At 44.0% G+C, this 23,927-nt stretch overlaps 1 protein-coding gene across 3 annotated transcripts in view; it reads left to right on the top strand.

Moving 5' to 3' along the window:
* Positions 1–23,927, top strand: part of LOC109903923 (EARP-interacting protein homolog) — an 87,361-nt gene that overhangs the window by 4,790 nt on the left and 58,644 nt on the right. For all 3 annotated transcript variants that reach the window (XM_031788290.1, XM_020500935.2, XM_020500936.2), the window contains one exon: positions 8,837–8,969. In XM_031788290.1, the coding sequence (XP_031644150.1) occupies positions 8,837–8,969 (133 nt within the window). The remainder of the gene's footprint in view (positions 1–8,836; positions 8,970–23,927) is intronic.

Genomic DNA, 23,927 nt, shown 5'->3' on the forward strand with positions numbered 1-23,927 from the left:
TGGAATTTTGTTTATAGAACATTTTAGAAATGAATACAAAATGTAAAGCTGAAATGTCTTGAGGCAATAAGTATTCAACCCCTTTGTTATGGCAAGCCTAAGTAAGTGCTTAACAAATCGCATAATAAGTTGCGTGGACTCATTCTGTTTTCAATAATAGTGGTTAACATTATTTTTTGAATGACTACCTCATCTCTGTAACCCACACATACAGTTATCTGTAAGGTCCCTCAATTGAGCAGTGAATTTCAAGCACAGATTCAACCACAGAGAAGACCAGGGAGGTTTTTCAATGCCTCGAAAAGAAGGGCACCGATTGGTAGATGTGTAAAAATAAAATAAAAAGCAGACACTGAATATCCCTTTGAGCATGGTGAAGTTATTAATTACACTTTGGAAGATGTATTAATACACCCAGTCATTACAAAATGTCAGGCGTCCTTCCTACCTCAGTTGTTCGAGAGGAAGGAAACTGCTCAGGGATTTTACCATGAGGCCAATGGTGACTTTAAAACAGTTAAGAGTTTAATGGCTGTGCTATGAGAACTGAGGATGGATCAACAACATTGTAGTTACTCCACAATACTAACCTAAATGACAGAGTGAAAAGAAGGAAACCTGTACCGAATACAAATGTTCCAAAACATGCATCCTGTTTCCAACAAGGCACTTAAGGAATACTGCAAATAATGTGTCAAAGAAGTTAACTTTTTGTCCTGAATGCAAAGTGTTATGTTTGGGGCAAATCCAACACATCACGGAGTAACACTCTTCATATTTGTCATCGGCAAGAACTAGGGAGTTTTCTTTTATTGCTAAAAAGAAACGGAATACAGCTATAAGCACAGGCGAAATTCTAGAGGAAAACCTGGTTCAATCTGCTTTCCACAGACACTGGGAGATTAATTCACCTTTCAGCAGGACAAGGCCAAATCAACACTGGAGTTGCTTACCAAGACGACATTGAATGTTCCCGAGTGGCCTAGTTACAGTCTTGTCTTAAACAGGCTTAGAAATCTGTGGCAAGATTTGAAAATGGCTTTCTAGCAATGTTCAACTATCACCTTGACAGAGCTTGAAGAACTTTTTTAAAGAATAATGGACAAATATTTGCAGCCAAAGGTGCTTCTTCAAAGTATTGATTTAGGGGTTTGATTACTTATGTAAATGAGATATTTCTGTATTTCAATAAATTTGCAAACATTTCTAAAAACGTGTTTTCACTTTCATTATGGGGTGTTGTCTGTAGATGGGTGAGAAAAAAACATTTATTTAATGCATTTTGAATTCAGTCTGTAACACAACACAATGGGGGTATGAATAGGGGTATGAACACTTTCTCAAGGCACTATATTTGTAGGGGCTACACGGCTCAGACACGAGGTATGTGGCAGGGTCTACAGTCAATCACGGATTACAAAAAGAAAAACCAGCCCCATCGCGGGCCAGGATGTCTTGCTCCCAGACAGACTTGACAACTTCTTTGCTCGCTTTGAGGACAATACAGTGCCACTGACACGGCCCGCTAACCAAAACCTGCGGACTCTCCTTCACTGCAGCCAATGTGAGTAAAACACTTAACAAACGTGTTAACCCTCGCAAGGCTGCAGGCCCAGATGGCATCCCCAGCCGCGTCCTCAGAGCATGTGCAGACCAGTTGGCGGACATATTCAATCAATCCAGTCTGCTGTTCCCACATGCTTCAAGAGGGCCACCATTGTCCCTGTTCCCAAGAAAGCGAAGGTAACAGAGCTATATGACTACCGCCCCGTAGCACTCACTTCCGTCATCATGAAGTGCTTGAGAGACTAGTCAAGGACCACATCACCTCCACCCTACCCGACATGACACCCTAGACCCACTCCAATTTGCTTACCGCCCCAATAGGTCCACAGACGACGCAATCGACACCACATTGCACACTGCCCTAACACATCTGGACATGAGAAATACCTATGTGAGAATGCTGTTCATTGACTACAGCTCAGCATTTAACACCATAGTACCCTCCAAACTCGTCATCATGCTTGAAACCCTGGGTCTCGACCCTGCCCTGTGCAACTGGGTACTAGACTTCCTGACGGGCCGCCCCCAGGTGGTGAGGGTAGGTAACAACATCTCTATCCCGCTGATCCTCAACACTGGGGCCCCACAAGGGTGCATTCTGAGCCCTCTCCTGTACTCCCTGTTCACCCATGACTGCGTGGCCATGCACGCCTCCAACTCAATCATCAAGTTTGCAGACGACACTACAGTGTTAGGCTTGATTACCAACAATGACGAGATGGCCTACAGGGAGGAGGTGAGGGCCCTCGGAGTGTGGTGTCAGGAAAATAACCTCACACTCAACGTCAAGAAAACAAAGGAGATGATCGTGGACTTCAGGAAACAGCAGAGGGAGCACCCCCATATCCACATCGACGGGACAGTAATGGAGAGGGTAGTAAGTATTAAGTTCCTCGGCATACACATCACAGAAAAACTGAATTGGTCCACCCACACAGATAGCGTGGTGAACCTCAGGAGGCGGAAGAAATTCGGCTTGTCACCAAAAACACTCACAAACCTTTACAGATGCACAATCGAGAGCATCCTGTCGGGCTGTACCACAGCCAGAACCGTAAGGCTCACCAGAGGGTAGTTAGGTCTGCACAACACATCACCAGGGGCAAACTACCTGCCCTCCAGGACACCTACACCACCCAATGTCACAGGAAGGCCAAAAAGATCATCAAGGACAACAACCACCCGAGCCACTGCCTGTTCACCCCGCTATCATCCAGAAGGCGAGGTCAGTACAGGTGCATCAAAACAGGGACCGAGAGATTGAAAAACAGCTTCTATCTCAAGGCCATCAGACTGTTTAACAGTCACCACTAACATTGAGTGGCTGCTGCCAACATACGGACTCAACTCCAGCCACTTTATTAATGGAACATTTGATGAGAAATGTATTGCTAGCCACTTTAAACAATGCCCCTTTATATAATGTTTACATACCCTACATTACTCATCTCATATGTACAGTGGGGCAAAAAAAGTATTTAGTCAGCCACCAATTGTGCAAGTTCTCCCACTTAAAAAGATGAGAGAGTGCTGTAATTTTCATCATAGGTACACTTCAACGATGACAGACAAAATGAGATTTTTTTTTCTCCAGAAAATCACATTGTAGGATTTTTAATGAATTTATTTGCAAATTATGGTGGAAAATAAGTATTTGGTCAATAACAAAAGTTTATCTCAATACTTTGTTATATACCCTTTGTTGGCAATTACAGAGGTCAAACATTTTCTGTAAGTCTTCACAAGGTTTTCACACACTGTTGCTGGTATTTTGGCCCATTCCTCCTTGCAGATCTCCTCTAGAGCAGTGATGTTTTGGGGCTGTTGCTGGGCAACACGGACTTTCAACTCCCTCCAAAGATTTTCTATGGGGTTGAGATCTGGAGACTGGCTAGGCCACTCCAGGACCTTGAAATGCTTCTTACGAAGCCACTCCTTCATTGCCCGGCGCGGTGTGTTTGGGATCATTGTCATGCTGAAAGTCCCAGCCACGTTTTATCTTCAATGCCCTTGCTGATGGAAGGAGGTTTTCACTCAAAATCTCACGGTACATCACGATACATGGTCCCATTCATTCTTTCCTTTACACGGATCAGTCGTCCTGGTCCCTTTGCAGGAAAACAGCCTCAAAGCATGATGTTTCCACCCCCATGCTTCACAGTAGGTATGGTGTTCTTTGGATGCAACTCAGCATTCTTTGTCCTCCAAACACGACGAGTTGAGTTTTTACCAAAAAGTTATATTTTGGTTTCATCTGACCATATGACATTCTCCCAATCTTGTTCTGGATCATCCAAATGCTCTCTAGCAAACTTCAGACGGGCCTGGACATGTACTGGCTTAAGCAGGGGGACACGTCTGGCACTGCAGGATTTGAGTCCCTGGCGGTGTAGTGTGTTACTGATGGTAGGCTTTGTTACTTTGGTCCAAGCTCTCTGCAGGTCATTCACTAGGTCCCCCCGTGTGGTTCTGGGATTTTTTCTCACCGTTCTTGTGATCATTTTGACCCCACGTGGTGAGATCTTGCGTGGAGCCCCAGATCGAGGGAGATTATCAGTGGTCTTGTATGTCTTCCATTTCCTAATAATTGCTCCCACAGTTGATTCCTTCAAACCAAGCTGCTTACCTATTGCAGATTCAGTCTTCCCAGCCGGGTGTAGGTCTACAATTTTGTTTCTGGTGTCCTTTGACAGCTCTTTGGTCTTGGCCATAGTGGAGTTTGGAGTGTGACTGTTTGAGGTTGTGGACAGGTGTCTTTTATACTGATAACAAGTTCAAACAGGTGCCATTAATACAGGTAACGAGTGGAGGACAGAGGAGCCTCTTAAAGAAGAAGTTACAGGTCTGTGAGAGCCAGAAATCTTGCTTGTTTGTAGGTGACCAAATACTTATTTTCCACCATAATTTGCTAATAAATTCATTAAAAATCCTACAATGTGATTTTCTGGATTTCTTTTTCTAATTTTGTCTGTCATAGTTGAAGTGTACCTATGATGAAAATTACAGGCCTCTCTCATCTTTTTAAGTGGGAGAACTTGCACAATTGGTGGCTGACTAAATACTTGTTTGCCCCACTGTATATACTGTACCCGATACCATCTACTGCATCTTGCCTATGCCGTTCTGTACCATCACTCATTCATATATTTTATGTACATATTCTTCCTTCCTTTACACTTGTGTGTATAAGGTAGTTGTTGTGAAATTGTTAGGTTAGATTACTCGTTGGTTATTACTGCATTGTCGGAACTAGAAGCACAAGCATTTCGCTAAACTCGCATTAACATCTGCTAACCATGTGTATGTGACAAATACATTTGATTTGATTTGACTCAAAGGTTAACAGTTTCGGCAATACTTCAGAGTGGTTAAGGTTGGGACTATGGTTTGGGGAAGGCTTAAAACAAAATAATTTTAAAAACGACGTGCCTATCTATCATTAGTTTTGTTAGTGCTTTCTAGAGTGATGTGAACTGCCGTAGCGCAGTGGTCTAAGCAGCACGCTCCGGCTACAAGCCTCACGAGTTAGTGCCCAGTGCTGGGCTATATTGTAACCAGCCTGAGCCTACTTAGGTCCTGAAGTTTAATTGCATTTATAGTCTGATAATTTACGCATCAAAGAAAAGTGTCTCAGCTCAATCTAAATAGTCTTTGGATCCACATCGAAGACCACAACTATGCTGAACAAAAATATAAACTCAACATGCAACAATTTCAAAGATTTTACAGAGTTACAGTTCATACAAGGATATCAGTCCATTGAAATAAATAAATTAGGTCCTAATCTGTGGATTTCATATGACTGGGAATACTGATATGCATCTGTTGGTTACAGATACCTTTTATTTAAAAAATGTGGGGCTTGGATCAGAAAACCAGTCCACATCTGGTGTGACCACCATTTGCCTCATGCACCGCGACACATCTCCTTCACATAGAGTTGATCAGGCTGTTGATTGTGGAATGTTGTCGTGGATGTTGATCAAGAGCATCACAAACATGCTCAATGGGTGACAATGTCTGGTTAGTATGCAGGCCATGGAAGACCTGAAACATTTTCAGTTTACAGGAATTGTGTACAAATCCTTGTGACATGGGGCCGTGCATTATCATGATGAAACATGAGGTGATGGTAGCGGATGAATGGCACGACAATGGGCCTCAGGATCTCATGACTGTATCTCTGTGCATCCAAATTGCCATTGATAAAATGCCATTGTCTTCGTTGTGCATGGCTTATGTCTGCCCGTACCATAACCCCACTGCCACCATGGGACACTCTGTTCACAACGTTGACAGCAAACCGCTCGCCCGCACAACGCCATACATTTATGTTATGAGGCCAGTTGGACGTACTGCCAAATTCTCTAAAATGAGGTTGGAAGCAGCTTGTGGTAGAGAAATTAACTTTAAATGATCTGACAACAGCTCTGGTGAACATTCCTGGAGTCAGCATGCCAATTTCACTCTCCCTTAACTTGAGATGTGTGGCATTGTGTTATGTGACAAAACTGCACATTTTAGAGTGGACTTTTGTCACCAGCACAAGGTGCACCTATGCAATGATCATGCTGTTTAATCAGCTTCTTGATATGCCACACCTGTCAGGTGGATGGATTATCTTGGCAAAGGAGAAATTATCACTAACAGGTATAAACAAATGTGTGAAAAAAATGTGCATATGGAAAATGTTGTTGATCTTTTATTTCAGCTCATGAAATAAAACACTTTACATATTGCATTTATATTTGTGAGTATATACTGACAGATTATGCATAGCCTATCTATAAAACGTGAACGACATCCACACTGAAGGAAATGTTATCGTTCTACAGTACGCCTTCATCTGCCAATCAACTGATGGCCCAAATCAGCTGATAAACTCAGCCAGGGATACCCAGTAGCCTATTATGGCTTTTCACACCTTTCATTAATTGACAATCGATAGGCTAACAGGTAGCCTACAGAATGTAGCGTATTGTAATATTATCAAATAACAAGGGGCCTATTGAAACCATCGATGGCACTATATTATCGCCAGATGTCTCGTTAAACCATCAACACGTGCTAAATTCACACGCACAGCTGATCTCAATTGCAACCATTGCTGACACGGTAGGCTTGTACTGTATGTGCTCAGCTTACGTCTATGTCATGGCCCAGTGGAGACCAATATTTTTAGGGACTCTCAAGGCTCATTTGAAATTCTTGATGCAGCAGGAACATTCTCTGCGACAAAAGAGTGATCAAGTTAAGATCCGACATCCGTAAATCAAAGATTTCCAGAATGGTACATTCAAATAAGCCTAAGTCAAATCAAGCCTAAGTCAAATCAAGAGGTCCCAACTTCCTGCACACTGCTTGCTTGCATAAATTGGGCCAACGTTTTCAATTGTGATGCTAACGTTGTGTTCTGCTGACCTTTAAGAGGTTGCCAAGATGCACTACATGACCAAAACTATGTGGACACCTGTTCATCGAACATCTCATTCCATAATCATGGGCATTAATATGGAGTTGGTCCCCCCTTTGCTGCTATAAGAGCCTCCACTCTTCTGGGAAGGCTTTCCACTAAATGTTGGAACATTGCTGCAGGGACTTGCATTAGTGAGGTCGGGCACTGATGTTGGACGATTAGGACTGGCACGGAGTCGGCATTTCAATTCAGCCTAAAGGTGCTCGATGGGGTTGAGGTCAGGGCTCTGCAGGCCAGTCAGGTTCTTCCACACCGATCTCATCAAACCATTTCTGTATGGACCTCGCTTTGTTCACTGGGGCATTGTCGTGTTGATACAGGAAAAGGCCTTCCCCAAATTGTTGCCACAAAGTTAGAAGTCATTGTCTAGAATGTCATTGTATGCTGTAGCGTTAAGATTTCCCTTCACTGGAAGGGCCCGAACCATGAAGAACAGCCCCAGACCATTATTCCTCCTCCACCAAACTTTATAGTTGGTACTATGCGTTGTGGCAGGTAGCGTTCTCCTGGCATCCGCCAAACCCAGATTAGTCCGTTGGACTGCCAGATGGTGAAGCGTGATTCATCAGTCCAGAGAACGCGTTTCCACTGCTCCAGGGTCCAATGGCAGCGAGCTTTACACCACTCCAGCCGACGCTTGGCATTGTTCATGGTGATCTTATACTTGTGCGGGTGCTCGGCCATGGAGACCCATTTCATGAAGCTCCAGATGATTTGCTTCCAGAGGCAGTTTGGAACTCGGTAGTGAGTGTTGCAACCGAGGACAGCCAATTTTTACGCACTTCAGCCATCGGTGGTCCCGTTCTATGAGCTTGTGTGGCCTACCACTTTGCGGCTGAGCCGTTGTGAAGTGGAAACGTCTAGAAGCAACAATAACAGCACTTACAGTTAATCAAGTCAGCTCTAGCAGGTCAGACATTTGATGAACTGACTTGTTGGAAAGGTGTCATCCTATGATGGTGCCACAATGGCCTTACTGAAGAGCTCAGTGACTTTCAATCTACTGCTAATGTTTGTTTATGGAGATTGCATGGCGGTGTGCTCAAATGTATATACCTGTCAGCAATAGGTATGACTGAAATAGCCGAATCCACTAATTTGAAGAGGTGTCCACATACTTTTGTATATATGGTGTAACTTCATGGCTGTTAGACAATCTGGAATCAATTAAACAGGAAGCTTTGGCTTCACAACACCTGTCAACCATTGTCCAATATCCACCATATCTGAGTTTCAATGCTTTTAACTCTCCTTGTAGCCTGTCTCACTAAAAGGCCTACCTTAGAGCAAAAGGATGTCACATGACCATCACTACTGCAGTCATGTTTTACTGATTTCACAGAGAGTGACCCCTCCCTGCTTTCATGTTTCACATATTAGTTATCATATGCTGTGAAGTGTGGTGAGCTAGATTTGATCGATCTTCGTCTATCGGACCTTTATTAGACATGTGAATCTCTCTGTAACTCCTATGAATCTAACCCAAGTTCTGAAGGGGAGTTTAATCACTGCTTTGAAGGGGAAATCAATACCAAAAAAACACAGTGGGTGTGTGAAGTTAAGAATGCATTTACTGTCATATTAAACTTATTTTGTGAGAAGTGAGGGGTGCTTTGAATTGTTGAGGGTTAGGGTGACTGGTGAGAGATGACGGAAGAGGAGCTCATTCCAACCTCTTCCTCACTGCTCTCGTTCTCTCTGTTTCCGTGCTGTCGACCTCTCTCTGTTTCTCTCTCTCGCTCTCCCTCCCTCTCCCCACCTCTCTTTCTCTCTCCTCCTCTCTCCTTCCCACAGATCCACATCATTGACTTTGATGATGAGAATAACATCATTAGTAAGAGCGTCCTGCTGCACCAGGCAGGGGAGATATGGCACATCAGCGCCAGTCCTGCAGATAAAGCCGTGCTGTCGACCTGCTACAACAAAAGTGAGGCTTCCACACTCCCGTTGCATCTCGTCCCTTTCTTCTCTCACTAACACACTCGCACACTCCCGTTGTATCTAGTTCCTTTCTTCTCTCACTAACACACTCACACTCTCCCTTTGCATCTTGTCCCTTTCTTCTCTTCTCCTTTTCTTTCTCTCTGCCTCTCTCTCTCCTTTTCTTTCTCTCCATCTGTCTGCCTCTCTCTCTATAGCTCTCCTTCTCCTTTTCTGTCTGTCTGCCTCTCTCTTATCTCTCCTAGTCTTTTTCTCCGTCTGTCTGCTTCTCTCTCCTTCTCCTTTTCTTTCTCTCTGTCTGTCTGCCTCTCTCCTTCTCCTTGTCTTTCTCTCCATCTGTCTGCCTGCCTCTCTCTTATCTCTCCTTTTCTTTCTCTCCATCTGTCTGCCTGCCTCTCTTATCTCTCATTCTCCTTTTCTTTCTCTCCATCTGCCTGCCTGCCTCTCTCTTATCTCTCCTTCTCCTTTTCTTTCTCTCCATCTGTCTGCCTGCCTCTCTCTTCTCTCCTTTTCTTTCTCTCCATCTGTCTGCCTGCCTCTCTCTTCTCTCCTCCTTTTCTTTCTCTCCATCTGTCTGCCTGGCTCTCTCCTCTCTTCTTCTCCTTTTCTTTCTCTCCGTCTGTCTGCCTGCCTCTCTCTTCTCCTCCTTTTCTTTCTCTCCGTCTGTCTGCCTTTCTATCTCGCTCTCTCCCTTCTTTTTTCAGTCTTTTTTTCCTATCTTTATGTCACTAGTCTCTCTCACAAATAGGGGCCAGAGTTTTTGCTGGTGAAGTCATGTGTAAAGGAAAAACTAAGGGTCCCATAAGGTATAGCTACTGAATTCTGTCTTGACCTGAAAGGATGTTATTTAAGGTAGCCATCTAGGCAAGACAGTAAGAACCCTGTTAGCCAGCCATGTCCACCCCTGTCCATGGCCTAGATAGGACACACACACACACACACACACACGACATACAAGGCCAGACTCACACCATGCTCCCAACAATTTCATGCTAGCAATTATGCTAAAGTAACATGTCACATTTCCCTCACACTCCTTCTGCCAACAGTTGCCACGAGGCAATTAAAAATCTAAAGGAACACGACTATTTGGACGAGAGAGAGAAGAAAAAAAATGTAATTAAATTTCTAAGTTCATTAGATGAATGCCTTTGGCCTTGGTGACAATCTGAATCACCTCTGGATGTACTGCCGTTTTGAAGAGAGAGACAGGGAGAGAGGCATTGAAAACAAGGCTGTGATACACGATATGTCAGTGTGCAGTTCAAAAGAGAAATGTAATTGCCATTACATCCAATCTAATGGAGCAGCCCCAGTCAAAGAGAAGCGCAGTGGAGGAGTGAAGATCATATGCCCCAATTTTACCTACTAAGTCACTACTGCTGCTGCTGAGGCAAATTCATTTCTATCCACTATCTGATCTGAGAAGATCGGCTGTCTCTTGTGGAGGTGGTGTGGTTGGGGTGTGAACGTGGCATAGGGTGCAGTGGTAGACAGCGACGAAAGAGTGAGAGACTGCGAGAACAGGGAGGTGTGGAGGCCAGGGTAGGCCTCTAGGGGCAGCAGACACCAGAGGAAGAGAGGGCCACCGTCTCTCATTCTGCCTTTCTTATTCTCTCTTTCTTTCTCCCTCCCTCCCTCTCACTCTCTCTCTCTTTCCATCTCTCTCTCTCTCTGTCTCTCTTGTCAGCTGGGCTCTACATGCTTCAGCTCACACGATGACAGCTCCCGTTAGAGCACAGAGACCAGACCACCCCACTGTAGACCGACACATGCATGTCACACACAAAACTTATATTTATGAATATTATTTCTGTCACTTGACTAGCTCCTGCTCTAACTACTCAATATAATTAATACAAGAGATAATCAACAAGGGGCTATGCGTTCTCTGGAAAATAATGTATGACGTAGAAGGTTCCACGACGCACTAGCCCCGAGTTAATTATCCCACTTATACCAGGGCTATAATTAAGCAATAAAGCATGAGGGAGTGTAGTATATGGCCAATGTACCACAGCTAAGGGCTGTTATTTTGCACGACGCAACACGGAGTGCCTGGATACAGCCATTAGCCGTGGTATGTTGGCCATATAACACAAACCCCTGAGGTTCCCTATTGCTATTGCCAACATAATTAGTAATTATTACATTTTTGCTCATACCTGTGGTACACGGTCTTATATACCACGGCTTTCAGCCAATCAGCATTCATATAATTTAACATATTTCATTGTCAAAATGTGTTCAACATCCATTTTAAAACAATTATACCTTCCGGTAACCTGCCTCACCCAATGTGATACGGGACCGCTATTATTTTTAGACCTTATAGCCAGAACCACCTAGCCATCAGAAGCTAGCCATCAGTAGCCAACCAGCTAATTAGCTACAAGCTATTTAGTCATTGTTAGCCACTGCTAGCGGCCTTTACCTTCTGCACAGATACCAGCCCTTTTTTTGCCTGGATAATACTTGCAAGCCTACCAGTATCGGACCGTTTCTCCACTACAACACCGGATTCCAGCCGTAAACCCTGGACCATTACTCCTGATCTTCACAGCTAGCTAGCTGCCACCGAGTGACCCAGTACCGAAGCTAGCCCTGAGCCAGACCAGGCCCACCTCCTGGCCTAATCAGTTGTTCACCCGGACTCCACCCAAACACGGCTAGAATCCACTACTCCACCGGATCCTTGCCATAAGCTCTGGACCTTGGCACTGGATCACCGGTGCTACCAAGTGGCTATAGAGGCTAACGCCCCTGCCCCGAAGCTAGCACCAGTTAGCCGTGAGCCAGGCGCATCTCCCGGCTAGCAAACTAAATTACTACAATACCTCTTTCGCCATCTGGCTTGAATCCTTTGTCGACACGGCGCCCCGCCGCACCACCATGACTGGTCTGTCGATGAATACGCCATCTGCTGTGCCTTCAACCGGCCTCTGTCGGACGTCGGAGCAGACGCTTCTAGTTCCACTCATCATACCTCTGATACCTCCTTTGTCCTACCTCCCAAACATGCGGTGACCTCACCCATTATAACAATTATATCCAGAGATGCAACCTCTCTTATCATCACTCAGTGCCTGGGCTTACCTCCGCTGTACCCGCACCCCACCATATTCCTGTCTGCACATTATGCCCTGAATCTATTCTACCATGCCCAGAAATCTGCTCGTTTTATTCTTTGTCCCCAATGCTCTAGACGACCAGTTTTGACAGCCTTTAGCCGTACCCTCATCCTACTCCTCGTCTTGCCGTGTCTGAATCCGGGCTTAGGAAGGCTACCAAAATTCTGAGATTTCCATACCCAACTACAACATTTTCCATCAAGATGGAACTGCCAAAGGGGGAGGAGTTAGTCTGCAAAGTTCTGTCATACTTTCCAGGTCAATGCCCAAACAGTTCAAACTTCTAATTTAAAAAATGTATTTCTCCAGAAATAAGTCTCTCACTGTTGCCGCCTGTTATCGACCTCCCCTCCGCTCCCAGCTGTGCCCTGGACACCATATGTGAATTGATCGCCCCCCATGTAGCTTCAGAGTTCGTTCTGTTAGGTGACCTAAACTGGGATATGCTTAACACCCCGGCAGTCCTACAATCTAAGCTAGATACCCTCAATCTCACACAAATCATCAAGGAACCCACCAGGTACAACCCTAAATCCATAAACATGGGCACCTTCATAGACATTATCCTGACCAACTTGCCCTTCAAATACACCTCTGCTGCTTTCAATCAGGATCTCAACGATCACTTCCTCATTGCCTGTATCCTCTATGGGTCTGTGGTCAAACGACCACCCCTCATCACTGTCAAACACTACCTAAAACACTTCTGGCCAGGCACAACTCCAACACCATCATTAAGTTTGCTGACGACACAACAGTGGTAGGCCTGATCACCGACAACGACGAGACAGCCTATAGGGAGGAGGTCAGAGACCTGGCGGGGTGGTGCCAGAATAACAACCTATCCCTCAATGTAACCAAGACTAAGGAGATGATTGTGGACTACAGGAAAAGGAGCACCGAGCACGTCCCCATTCTCATCGACAGGGCTATAGTGGAGCAGGTTGATAGCTTCAAATTCCTTGGTGTCCACATCAACAACAAACTAGATTGGTCCAAACACACCAAGACAGTGGTAAAGAGGGCACGACAAAGCCTATTCCCCCTCAAGAAACTAAAAAGATTTGGCATGGGTCCTGAGATCCTCAAAAGGTTCTACAGCTGCAACATCGAGAGCATCCTAATCGGTCGCATCACTGCCTGGTATGGCAATTGCTCGGCCTCCGACCGCAAGGCACTTCAGAGGGTAGTGCGTACGGCCCAGTACATCACTGGGGAAAAGCTTCCTGCCATCCAGGACCTCTACACGAGGTGGTGTCAGAGGAAGGCCCTAAAGACCCCCAGCCACCCCAGTCATAGACTGTTCTATCTAACGCATGGCAAGCGGTACCGGAGTGCCAATTCTAGGACAAAAAGGCTTCTTCAAAAAAACAGTTTTTACCCCCAAGCCATAAGACTCCTGAACAGGTAACCAATGATTACCCAGACTATTTGCATTGTGCGCCCCCCCCCCCTCTTTTACGCTGCTGCTGCTACTCTCTGTTCATCTTATATGCTTAGTCACTTTAACTATACATTCATGTACATACTACCGCAATTGGCCCGACCAACCAGTGCTCCCGCACATTGGCTAACCGTGCTATCTGCATTGTGTCCCACCACCCGCCAACCCCTCTTTTTATGCTTCTGCAACTCTCTGCTCATCATATATGCACAGTCACTTTAACGATACCTACATGTACATACTACCTCAATAAGCCTGACTACAGGTGTCTGTATATAGCATTGCTACTCTTTTTTTCAAATGTCTTTCTACTGTTGTTTTATTTCTTTACTTACCTACACACACACACACACACCTTTTTTTGGAACCATTGGTTAGAGCCTGTAAGTAAGTATTTCACTGTAAGGTTTACACCTGTTGTATTCGGTGCACGTGACAAATAAACTTTGATTTGATTTCTGCGAGCAGGCCTTTCTAATCAACCTGGCCCGGTTATCCTGGAAGGATATTGGCCTCATCCCGTCAGTCGAGGATGCCTGGTCGTTCTTTAAAAGTAATTTCCTCACCATCTTAGATAAGCATGCCCCTTTCAAAAAAATGCAGAACTAAGAACAGATATAGCCCTTGGTTCACTCCAGACCTGACTGCCCTTGACCAGCACAAAAACATCCTGTGGCGGACTGCAATAGAATCGAATAGTCCCCGCGATAGGCAACTGTTCAGGGAGTCAGGAACCAATACACGCAGTCAGTCAGGAAGCAAATACTAGCTTTTTTAAGCAGAAATTTGCATCCTGTATCTCTAACTAAAGTTTTGGGACATTGTAAAGTCCATGGAGAACAAGAGCATCTCCTCCCAGCTGCCCACTGCACTGAGGCTAGGTAACATGGTCAGCACCGATAAATCCATGATAATCAAATTTCAATAAGCATTTCTCTACGGCTGGCCATGCCTTCCTCCTGGCTACTCCAACCCCGGCCAACAGCTCCACCCCCCCGCAGCTACTCGCCCGAGCCTCCCCAGCTTCTCTTTCACTGAAATCCAGATAGCAGATATTCTGAAAGAGCTGCAAAACCTGGACCCATACAAATCAGCTGGGCTAGACAACCTGTACCCTCTCTTTCTAAAATTATTCCGCCGCCATTTTTGCAACCCCTATTACCAGCCTGTTCAACCTCTCTTTCGTATCGTCCGAGATCCCTAAAGATTGGAAAGCTGCTGCGGTCATCTCCCTCTTCAAAGGGGGTGACACTCTAGACCCAAACTGCTATAGTCCTATATCTATCCTGCCCTGCCTCTCTAAGGTCTTCGAAAGCCAAGTTAATAAACAGATCACTGACCATTTCGAATCCCACCGTACCTTCTCCGCTGTGCAATCCGGTTTCCGAGCCGGTCATGGGTGCACCTCAGCCACCCTCAAGGTACTAAACAATATCATAACCACCATCGATAAAAGACAGTACTGTGCAGCCGTCTTCATAGACCTGGCCAAGGCTTTCGACTCTGTCAATCACCGTATTCTTATCGGCAAGCTCAATAGCCTTGGTTTCTCTAATGACTGCCTCGCCTGGTTCACCAACTACTTTGCAGACAGAGTTCAGTGTGTCAAATCAGAGGGCGTGTTGTCCGGTCCTCTGGCAGTCTCTATGGGAGCGCCACAGGGTTCAATTCTCGGGCCGACTCTTTTCTCTGTATATATATCAATGATGTCGCTCTTGCTGCGGGTGATTCCCTGATCCACCTCTACGCAGACGACACCATTCTGTATACTTCTGGTCCTTACTTGGACACTGTGCTAACTAACCTCCAAACAAGCTTCAATGACATACAATACTCCTTCCGTGGGTTACAACTGCTTTTAAACGCTAGTAAAACCAAATCCAAGTCATTTCAACCGTTCGCTGCCCGCCCCCGCCCGACTAGCATCACCACCCTGAACGGTTCTGCCCTGGAATACGTGGACAACTAGAAATAGCTAGGTGTCTAGCAAGACTGTAAACTCTCCTTCCAGACTCATATTAAATATCTCCAATCCAAAATCAAATCTAGACTCGGCTTTCTATTTCCAAACAAAGCCTCCTTCACTCACGCCACCAAAGCTCTGCCTTATTTCACCTCACTGGTCACGATAACAACACCCACCCATAGCACACGTTCCAGCAGGTATATCTCACTGATCATCCCCAAAGCCAACATCCAATTTGGCCGCCTTTCCTTCCAGTTCTCTCCTGCCAGTGACTGGAACGAATTGCAAAAATCGCTGAAGCTGGAGACTTATATTTCGTCCACCAACTTTAAACATCAGCTATCTGAGCAGCTAACCGATCGCTGCAGCTGTACATAGTCCATCTGTAAATAGCCCAGCCAATCTACCTACCTCATCCCTGTACTCTTTTTATTTACTTTTCTGCTCTTTTGCACACCAGTATCTCTACTTGCACATCACCTGCTCATTTATCACTCCAGTGTTAATCTGCTAAAATTGCAATTCTACGCTACTATGGCCTATTTATTGCCTACCTCCTCATGCCTTTTCCAAACACTGTATATAGACTTTATTTTCTCTACTGTGTCATTGACTTGTTTATTGTGTTATTGGCTTGTTTATTGTTTATTCTATGTTATTCCATGTGTAACTCTGTGTTGTCTGTGTCACACTGCTTTGCTTTATCATGGCCAGGTCGCAGTTGTAAATGAGAACGTGTTCTCAACTAGCCTACCTGGTTAAATAAAGGTAAAATTTAAAAATTTAAAAGTAGCTAGCAATTTTATTATTCTATATATTTTTTGCCCTTTTTCTCCCCAATTTTGTGGTATCCAATTGTCCCATCGCTGCAACTCTCGTACGGACTCGGGAGAGGCGAAGGTCGAGAGCCGTGCGTCCTCCGAAACACAACCCAGACTTGAACCAGGATCTCTGCTTAGACCACTGCGCCACTCGGGAGGCAGCTAGCAAGTTTACTTGATAACCAAACAAACAGTCTTGCTAGTTTAGCTCACAGCTTAGCTAACCAAACCATCAGCTTGCTATTGCCGATAATGCTTTCAATTCAACTTTCGCTTTCAAAAGCAGCTCAAGCATAGAACATGTAAGAATTAATTTCATAGCCATTGAATTATAACTTGCATTATAAATAAATAATTTACGCTCTACAATGCCATACAAGCCAATCAGAAACGAGTATTCAACAATGCCATGCCATGGTATAAAGTCAATTATAAAACGTGTTGTTTGAACCCTGAATGCTGATTGGTTGATAGCAGGGAGTTATTCACGATAATTTTGCGATCCCGCAAAATTCTATTGTAAGTATAAATGTGCTTCCACTGTCCCGCAGCCCAGCCAGGCGTTCATAAACTTAATCTGCCCTGCGTGTGAACATGACGAGACTAACAGCTTCTCTGAGCCAGGCAAATTCATTTATCAGGATCATTATAATGGATATATCCAAAGAATTGGCAATGTATACTGAACAATAATATAAACACAACATGTGAAGTGTTGGTCCGATGTTTCATGAGCTGAAATTAACAATCCCAGAACATATCCATAAGCCCAAATAGCTTCTTTCCCTCCAATTTTGTGCACAAATGTGTTTATATCCCTGTTGGTGAGCATGTCTCTTTTGCCAATATAATCCATCCACAGTTGTGGCATATCAAAAAGTTGCTTAAACAGCATGATCACTACACAGGTGCACCTTGTGCTGGGGGACAATAAAAGACCACTCTAAAATGTGCAGTTTTGTCACACAACACAATGTCACAGATGTCTCAAGTTTTGAGGGAGTGTGCAATTGGCATGCAGGAATGTGCACCTTTTAACTTTTATTTAACTAGGCAAGTCCGTTAATAACATTCTTATTTACAATGACTGCCTACACCGGCCAAACCCAGATGACGCTGGGCCAATTGTGCACCTCCCTATGGGACACCCAATCACGACCAGTTGTGATACAGCCTGGATTTGAACCAGGGTGTCTGTAGTGACGCCTCTAGCACTGAGATGCAGTGCCTTAGACCGCTGCGACACTTGGGAGCATGCAGTCATTTCTCTACCATAAGCTGACTCCAATGTCGTTTTAGAGAATTTAGCAGTACATCCAACCCGAACTCACAACCACAGACCACATGTAATCACGCCAGCCCAGGACCTCCACATCCGGCTTCTTCACCTGCGGGATTGTCTGAGATCAGCCACCCGGACAGCTGATAAAACTGAGGAGTATTTCTGTCTGTAATAAAGCCCTTTTGTGGGCAAAAACTCATTCTGATTGGCTGGCCCTGGCTCCCCAGTGGGTGGACCTATGCCCTCCCAGGCCCACCCATGGCTGCACTCCTGCCCAGTCATGTGAAATCCATAGATTAGGGCCTAATGAATTTATTTCAATTAACTGATTTCCTTATATGAACTGTAACTCAGTGAAATTGTTGCATGTTGCCTTTTATATTTTTGTTCAGTATAGAAATTAAGGTCCTATTTACCATTTTTCTCCCCAATTTCGTGATATCCAATTCATAGTTAGTCTTATACCATCACTGCAACTCCCATGCGGTCTCAGGAGAGGCGAAGAGCATTGTAGTGGCTGCATCATGTTATGGGTATGCTTGTGAGTAGAGCTAAGCACAGGGGAATTCCTAAAGGAAAACCTGGTTATCTGCTTTCCAGCAGACACTGGGAGAGAAACTCAAATCCAATTTAATTTCACTTTACCGTGAAATGCTTACTTACGAGCCCATGGTTAGCAGATGTTAATGCGAGTGTAGCGAAATGCTTGTGCTTCTAGTTCCGACAGTACAGTAATATCTAACAAGTAATCTAACAAATTCACAACGACTACCTTATACACACATGTAAAGGGATGAATAAGAATATGTACATATAAATATATGGATGAGCGATGGCTGTGCGGCATAGGCAAGATGCAGTAGTAGATGGTATAGAATACAGTATATACATATGAGATGAGTAATGTAGGATATGTAGACATTATTAAAGTGGCGTTATTTAAAGTGACTAGTGATACCTTAATTAAATCCTCATATTAAATGTAATAAAGTGGTAAGAGATTGGAGTCTGCATGTTGGCAGCAGCCACTCTACGTTAGTGATGGCTGTTTAACAGTCTGATGGCCTTGAGATAGAAGCTGTTTTTCAGTCTCTCGGTCCCAACTTTGATGCACCTGTACTGACCTCACCTTCTGGATGATAGCGGGGTGAACAGGCAGTGGCTCGGGTAGTTTTTGTCCTTGATCTTTTTGGCCTTCCTGTGACATCGGGTGTTGGAAAATACCAGTCTCATCGTCAACAGTGAAGAGGCGACTCTGGGATGCTGGCATTCTAGGCAGAGTTGCAAAGAAAAAGCCATATCTCAGACTGGCCAATAAAAAGAAAAGATTAAGATGGGCAAAATAACACTGACACTGGACAGAGGAACTCTGCCTAGAAGGCCAGCATCCCGGAGTCGCCGCTTCGCTGTTGACGTTGAGACTGGTGCACCCAAAATTAGTACCGGAACCTATTTCAGTCCATGTCGAGCACTGATAAGAAGCCTACTTTATGAAGTTTCCACTGGATCAGAGCATAACATTTTTCCCTTACACGCTGTGGTTATCGAAAGGGAGAGTTGGAAAGTTTTTTTCAAATACATTAAGGAACTAGTAGAAAGAGGAAGGGAAGCGTTACTACGGTACACAATAGTACAATTTGGTAGACAGAAGGTGCTCTTTGGTAAAAGGGGTGAATTGGACATCAAAAAGAAAGACACTCTTCATATATTTAATAAAAATGGCTTTATTTGTATGGAATGTTCAATAGAAACAATATTTTTAAAATCCGAAGCGTTTCGGCACTATTGTAAACTATTGTAATTCTCAATGGACATAAAAACAGACTGTTTGCTTGCTGTTTTGAGGTGAAGAAAACATTAATTTGAGAAGCTCCACACGTCATTAGTGGTGGTCCGTTAAGGCAATCACAAACACTATCAGTTCCCCAAATAGGCACATTTGCGCGCAGGCCTACTTCTATGCATGCGCGTCCTTACTCAACATTGACAGGAGCGCTCCAAACAAAATACAATAACTAAATTGGCAGAACTCGTAAATGGAATTAAATAAACCAAAAGTTTTTTTTCTCACAAGTGTAGAATAGGTTGTGCGCTCTGCAAACAATGTGTCCACTCCGACAATGAGAACAGGAAGACTGTAATAATAATATTGAATGCATTAAAATAAATTACCGTAACCAAAGTAACAAACATTGTAGATAAAACAATTATAGGAGTTAACGGTCATGTACTACTGGTGATATATGTATTAGGGAATTGATATACACTCACAATCAAACGCAAAAAAATCACACAATGAAGTTATGAAGCAATGAATGTGCACAAATTGGCGGGAGATTCTGGAGTGAGAAGTGCATCTGGGCGCATGGTCAATCTGACGTGTGCATTGGCCGTGCAGCATTTACGGTGATATGGCCTCAGCAGAAGTCAGGGCATTCCTACTTATTGCGTTTCGCGGAGCAGTGCAGAGCTGTTGTCAAGAAAGTGATTTTGAGTTTGTGTTTATGTACCGCCCCCACCTACCGTCAACCAATTCGGGAGGGGCATGGACATGCTCGATTTGGCCTCTGCATGCCTCTGGAGGCTCCGCAATTGCTTCACACCATCCATATGAGGCCTCCTACCACATTTTTGAATCAAGCATACATTGTATTTTAGACTAGGCCTCCGCACTGGATTAGTTCACTGAGATGGGCGCAAATATATACAGTACCAGTCAAAAGTTTGAACACACCTACTCATTCCAAGGTTTTTCTTTATTTGTACTCTTTTTTTGTAGTATGATAGTGAAGACATCGAACTATGAAATAACACGTGGAATCATGTAGCAACAAATCGAGATATATTTGAGATTCTTCAAAGTAGCCACCCTTTATCTTGATGAAAGCTTTGCACACTTGGCATTCTCTCAACCAGCTTCATGAGGTAGTCACCTGGAATGCATTTCGACTAAAAGGTGTGCCTTGTTTGAAGTCAATTTGTGGAATTTCTTTCCTTCTTAATGCGTTTGAGCCAATCACTTGTGTTGTAGCAAGGTAGGTGTGGTATACAGAAGATAGCCCTATTTGGGAAAAGACCAAGTCCGTATTATGGCAAGAACAGCTCAAATAAGCAAAGAGAAACGACAGTCCATCATTACTTTAAGATATGAAGGTCAGTCAATCCGGAAAATGTAAATCATTTTTCAAGTTTTTTCAAGTGCTGTTGCAAAAACCATAAAGTGCTATTATGAAACTGGCTCTCATGAGGGCCGCCACAGGAAAGGAAGACCCACCTCTGCTGCAGAGGATAAGTTCATTAGAGTTACCAGCCTCAGAAATTGCAGCCCAAATAAATGCTTCAGAGTTCAGGTAAGACACATCTCAACATCAACTGTTCAGAGGAGATTGCGTGAATCAGGCCTTCATGGTGGATTTCCTGACAAGAAACCACTACTAAAGGACACAAATAATAATAAGAGACTTTCTTGCGCCAAGAAACACGAGCAATGGACATTAGACTGGTGGAAATCTGTCATTTTGGTCTGATGAGTCCAAATTTGAGACGCAGAGTGGGTGAATGGATGATCTCCGCGTGTGGTTCCCACCATGAAGCATGGAGGAGGAGGTGTGATGGTGTGGGGGTGCTTTGCTGGTGACACTGTCAGTGATTGTCATTTTTTAAATTCAAGGCACAGTTACTTAACCAGCATGGCTACCACAGCATTCTGCAGCGCTACGCCATCCCATCTGGTTTGGGCTTAGTGGGACTATCATTTGTTTTTCAACAGGACAATGACCTAACACACCTCCAGGTTGTGTAAGGGCTATTTGGCCAAGAAGGAGAGTGATGGAGTGCTGCATATGTGGGAACTCCTTCAAGACTGTTGGAAAAGCATTCCAGGTAAAGCTGGTTGGGCGAATACAACGACTGTGCAAAGCTGTCATCAAGGCAAAGGGTGGCTACTTTGAACAATCTAAAATATATTTAGATTTGGTTACTACATGATCCCATATGTGTTATTGCATAGTTGTGATGTCTTCACTATAATTATACAAGGTAGAAAATAGTTTTACAAAATAAAGAAAAACCCTTGAATGAGTAGGTGTGTCCAAACTTTTGACTAGTACTGTATACAGTGGGGCAAAAAAAGTATTTAGTCAGCCACCAATTGTGCAAGTTCTCCCACTTAAAAAGATGAGAGAGGCCTGTCATTTTCATCATAAATACATTTCAACTATGACAGACAAAATTAGAAAAAAAATCCTGAAAATCACGTTGTAGGATTTTTTTATGAATTTATTTGCAAATTATGGTGGAAAATAAGTATTTGGTCACCTACAAACAAGCAAGATATCTGGCTCTCACAGAACGGTAACTTCTTCTTTAAGAGGCTCCTCTGTCCTCCACTCGTTACCTGTATTAATGGCACCTGTTTGAACTTGTTATCAGTATAAAAGACACCTGTCCACAACCTCAAACAGTCACACTCCAAACCCCACTATGGCCAAGACCAAAGAGCTGTCAAAGGACACCAGAAACAAAATTGTAGACCTGCACCAGGCTGGGAAGACTGAATCTGCAATAGGTAAGCAGCTTGGTTTGAAGAAATCAACTGTGGGAGCAATTATTAGGAAATGGAAGACATACAAGACCACTGATAATCTCCCTCGATCTGGGGCTCCACGCAAGATCTCACCCCGTGGGGTCAAAATGATCACAAGAACGGTGAGCAAAAATTCCAGAACCACACGGGGGGACCTAGTGAATGACCTGCAGAGAGCTGGGACCAAAGTAACAAAGCCTACCATCAGTAACACACTACACCGCCAGGGACTCAAATCCTACAGTGCCAGACATGTCCCCCTGCTTAAGCCAGTACATGTCCAGGCCCGTCTGAAGTTTGCTAGAGAGCATTTGGATGATCCAGAAGAAGATTGGGAGAAAGTCATATGGTCAGATGAAACCAAAATATAACTTTTTGGTAAAAACTCAACTCGTCGTGTTTGGAGGACAAAGAATGCTGAGTTGCATCCAAATAACACCATACATACTGTGAAGCATGGGGGTGGAAACATCATGCTTTGGGGCTGTTTTCCTGAAAGGGACCAGGACGACTGATCCGTGTAAAGGAAAGAATGAATGGGGCCATGTATCGTGAGATTTTGAGTGAAAACCTCCTTCCATCAGCAAGGGCATTGACGATGAAATGTGGCTGGGTCTTTCAGCATGACAATGATCCCAAACACACCGCCCGGGCAACGAAGGAGTGGCTTCGTAAGAAGCATTTCAAGGTCCTGGAGTGGCCTAGCCAGTCTCCAGATCTCAACCCCATAGAAAATCTTTGGAGGGAGTTGAAAAAAAAAAATCATTTTGTCTGTCATAGTTGAAGTGTATCTATGATGAAAATTACAGGCCTTTCTCATCCTTTTAAGTGGGAGAACTTGCACAATTGGTGGCTGACTAAATACTTTTTTGCCTCAATGTATATACACTACCGTTCAAAAGTTTGGGGTCACTTAGAATGTTATTGTTTTTGAAAGAAAAGCTAACATTTTTGTCAATTAAAATAACATCAAATTGATCAGAAATACAGTGTAGACATTTTTATTGTTGGAAATTACTTTTGACGCTGGAAACGGCTGATGTTTTTTTAATGGAATATCTACATAGGCTTAGAGGCCCATTATCAGCAACTGTCACTCCTGTGTTCCAATGGCACGTTGTTTTAGCTAATCCAAGTTTATAATTTTAGAAGGCTAATTGATCATTAGAAAACGCTTTTGCAATTATGTTAGCACAGCTGAAAACTGATTTATGAAGCCATAAAACTGGCCTTCTTTAGATTAGTTGAGTATCTGGGAAATCATCATTTGTGGGTTCGATTACAGGCTCAAAATGGCCAGAAACAAAGGACGTTGTTATGAAACTAGACAGTCTATTCTTGTTCTGAGAAATGAAGGCTGTTCCATGTGAGAAGTTGCCAAGAAACTGAAGATCTCGTACAATGCTGTGTACTACTCCCTTCACAGAACATCGCAAACTGGCTCTAACCAGAATTGAAAAAGGAGTGGGAGGCCCCAGTGCACAACTGAGCAAGAGGACAAGTACATTAGTGTCTAGTTTGAGAAACAGATGCCTCACAAGTCCTCAACTGGCAGCTTCATTAAATAGTACCCGCAAAACACCAGTCTCAACGTCAACAGTGAAGAGGCGACTCCGGGATGCTGTCCTTCTAGGCACCAAGAACTACCTAGAGCTGGCCGTCCTGCCAACCTGAGCAATCGGGGGAGAGGGCCTTGATCAGGGAGGTGACCCAGA

This window comes from Oncorhynchus kisutch, linkage group LG14 (genome assembly GCF_002021735.2).
Source record: "Oncorhynchus kisutch isolate 150728-3 linkage group LG14, Okis_V2, whole genome shotgun sequence".
In the NCBI taxonomy this organism is placed as follows: Eukaryota; Metazoa; Chordata; class Actinopteri; order Salmoniformes; family Salmonidae; genus Oncorhynchus; species Oncorhynchus kisutch.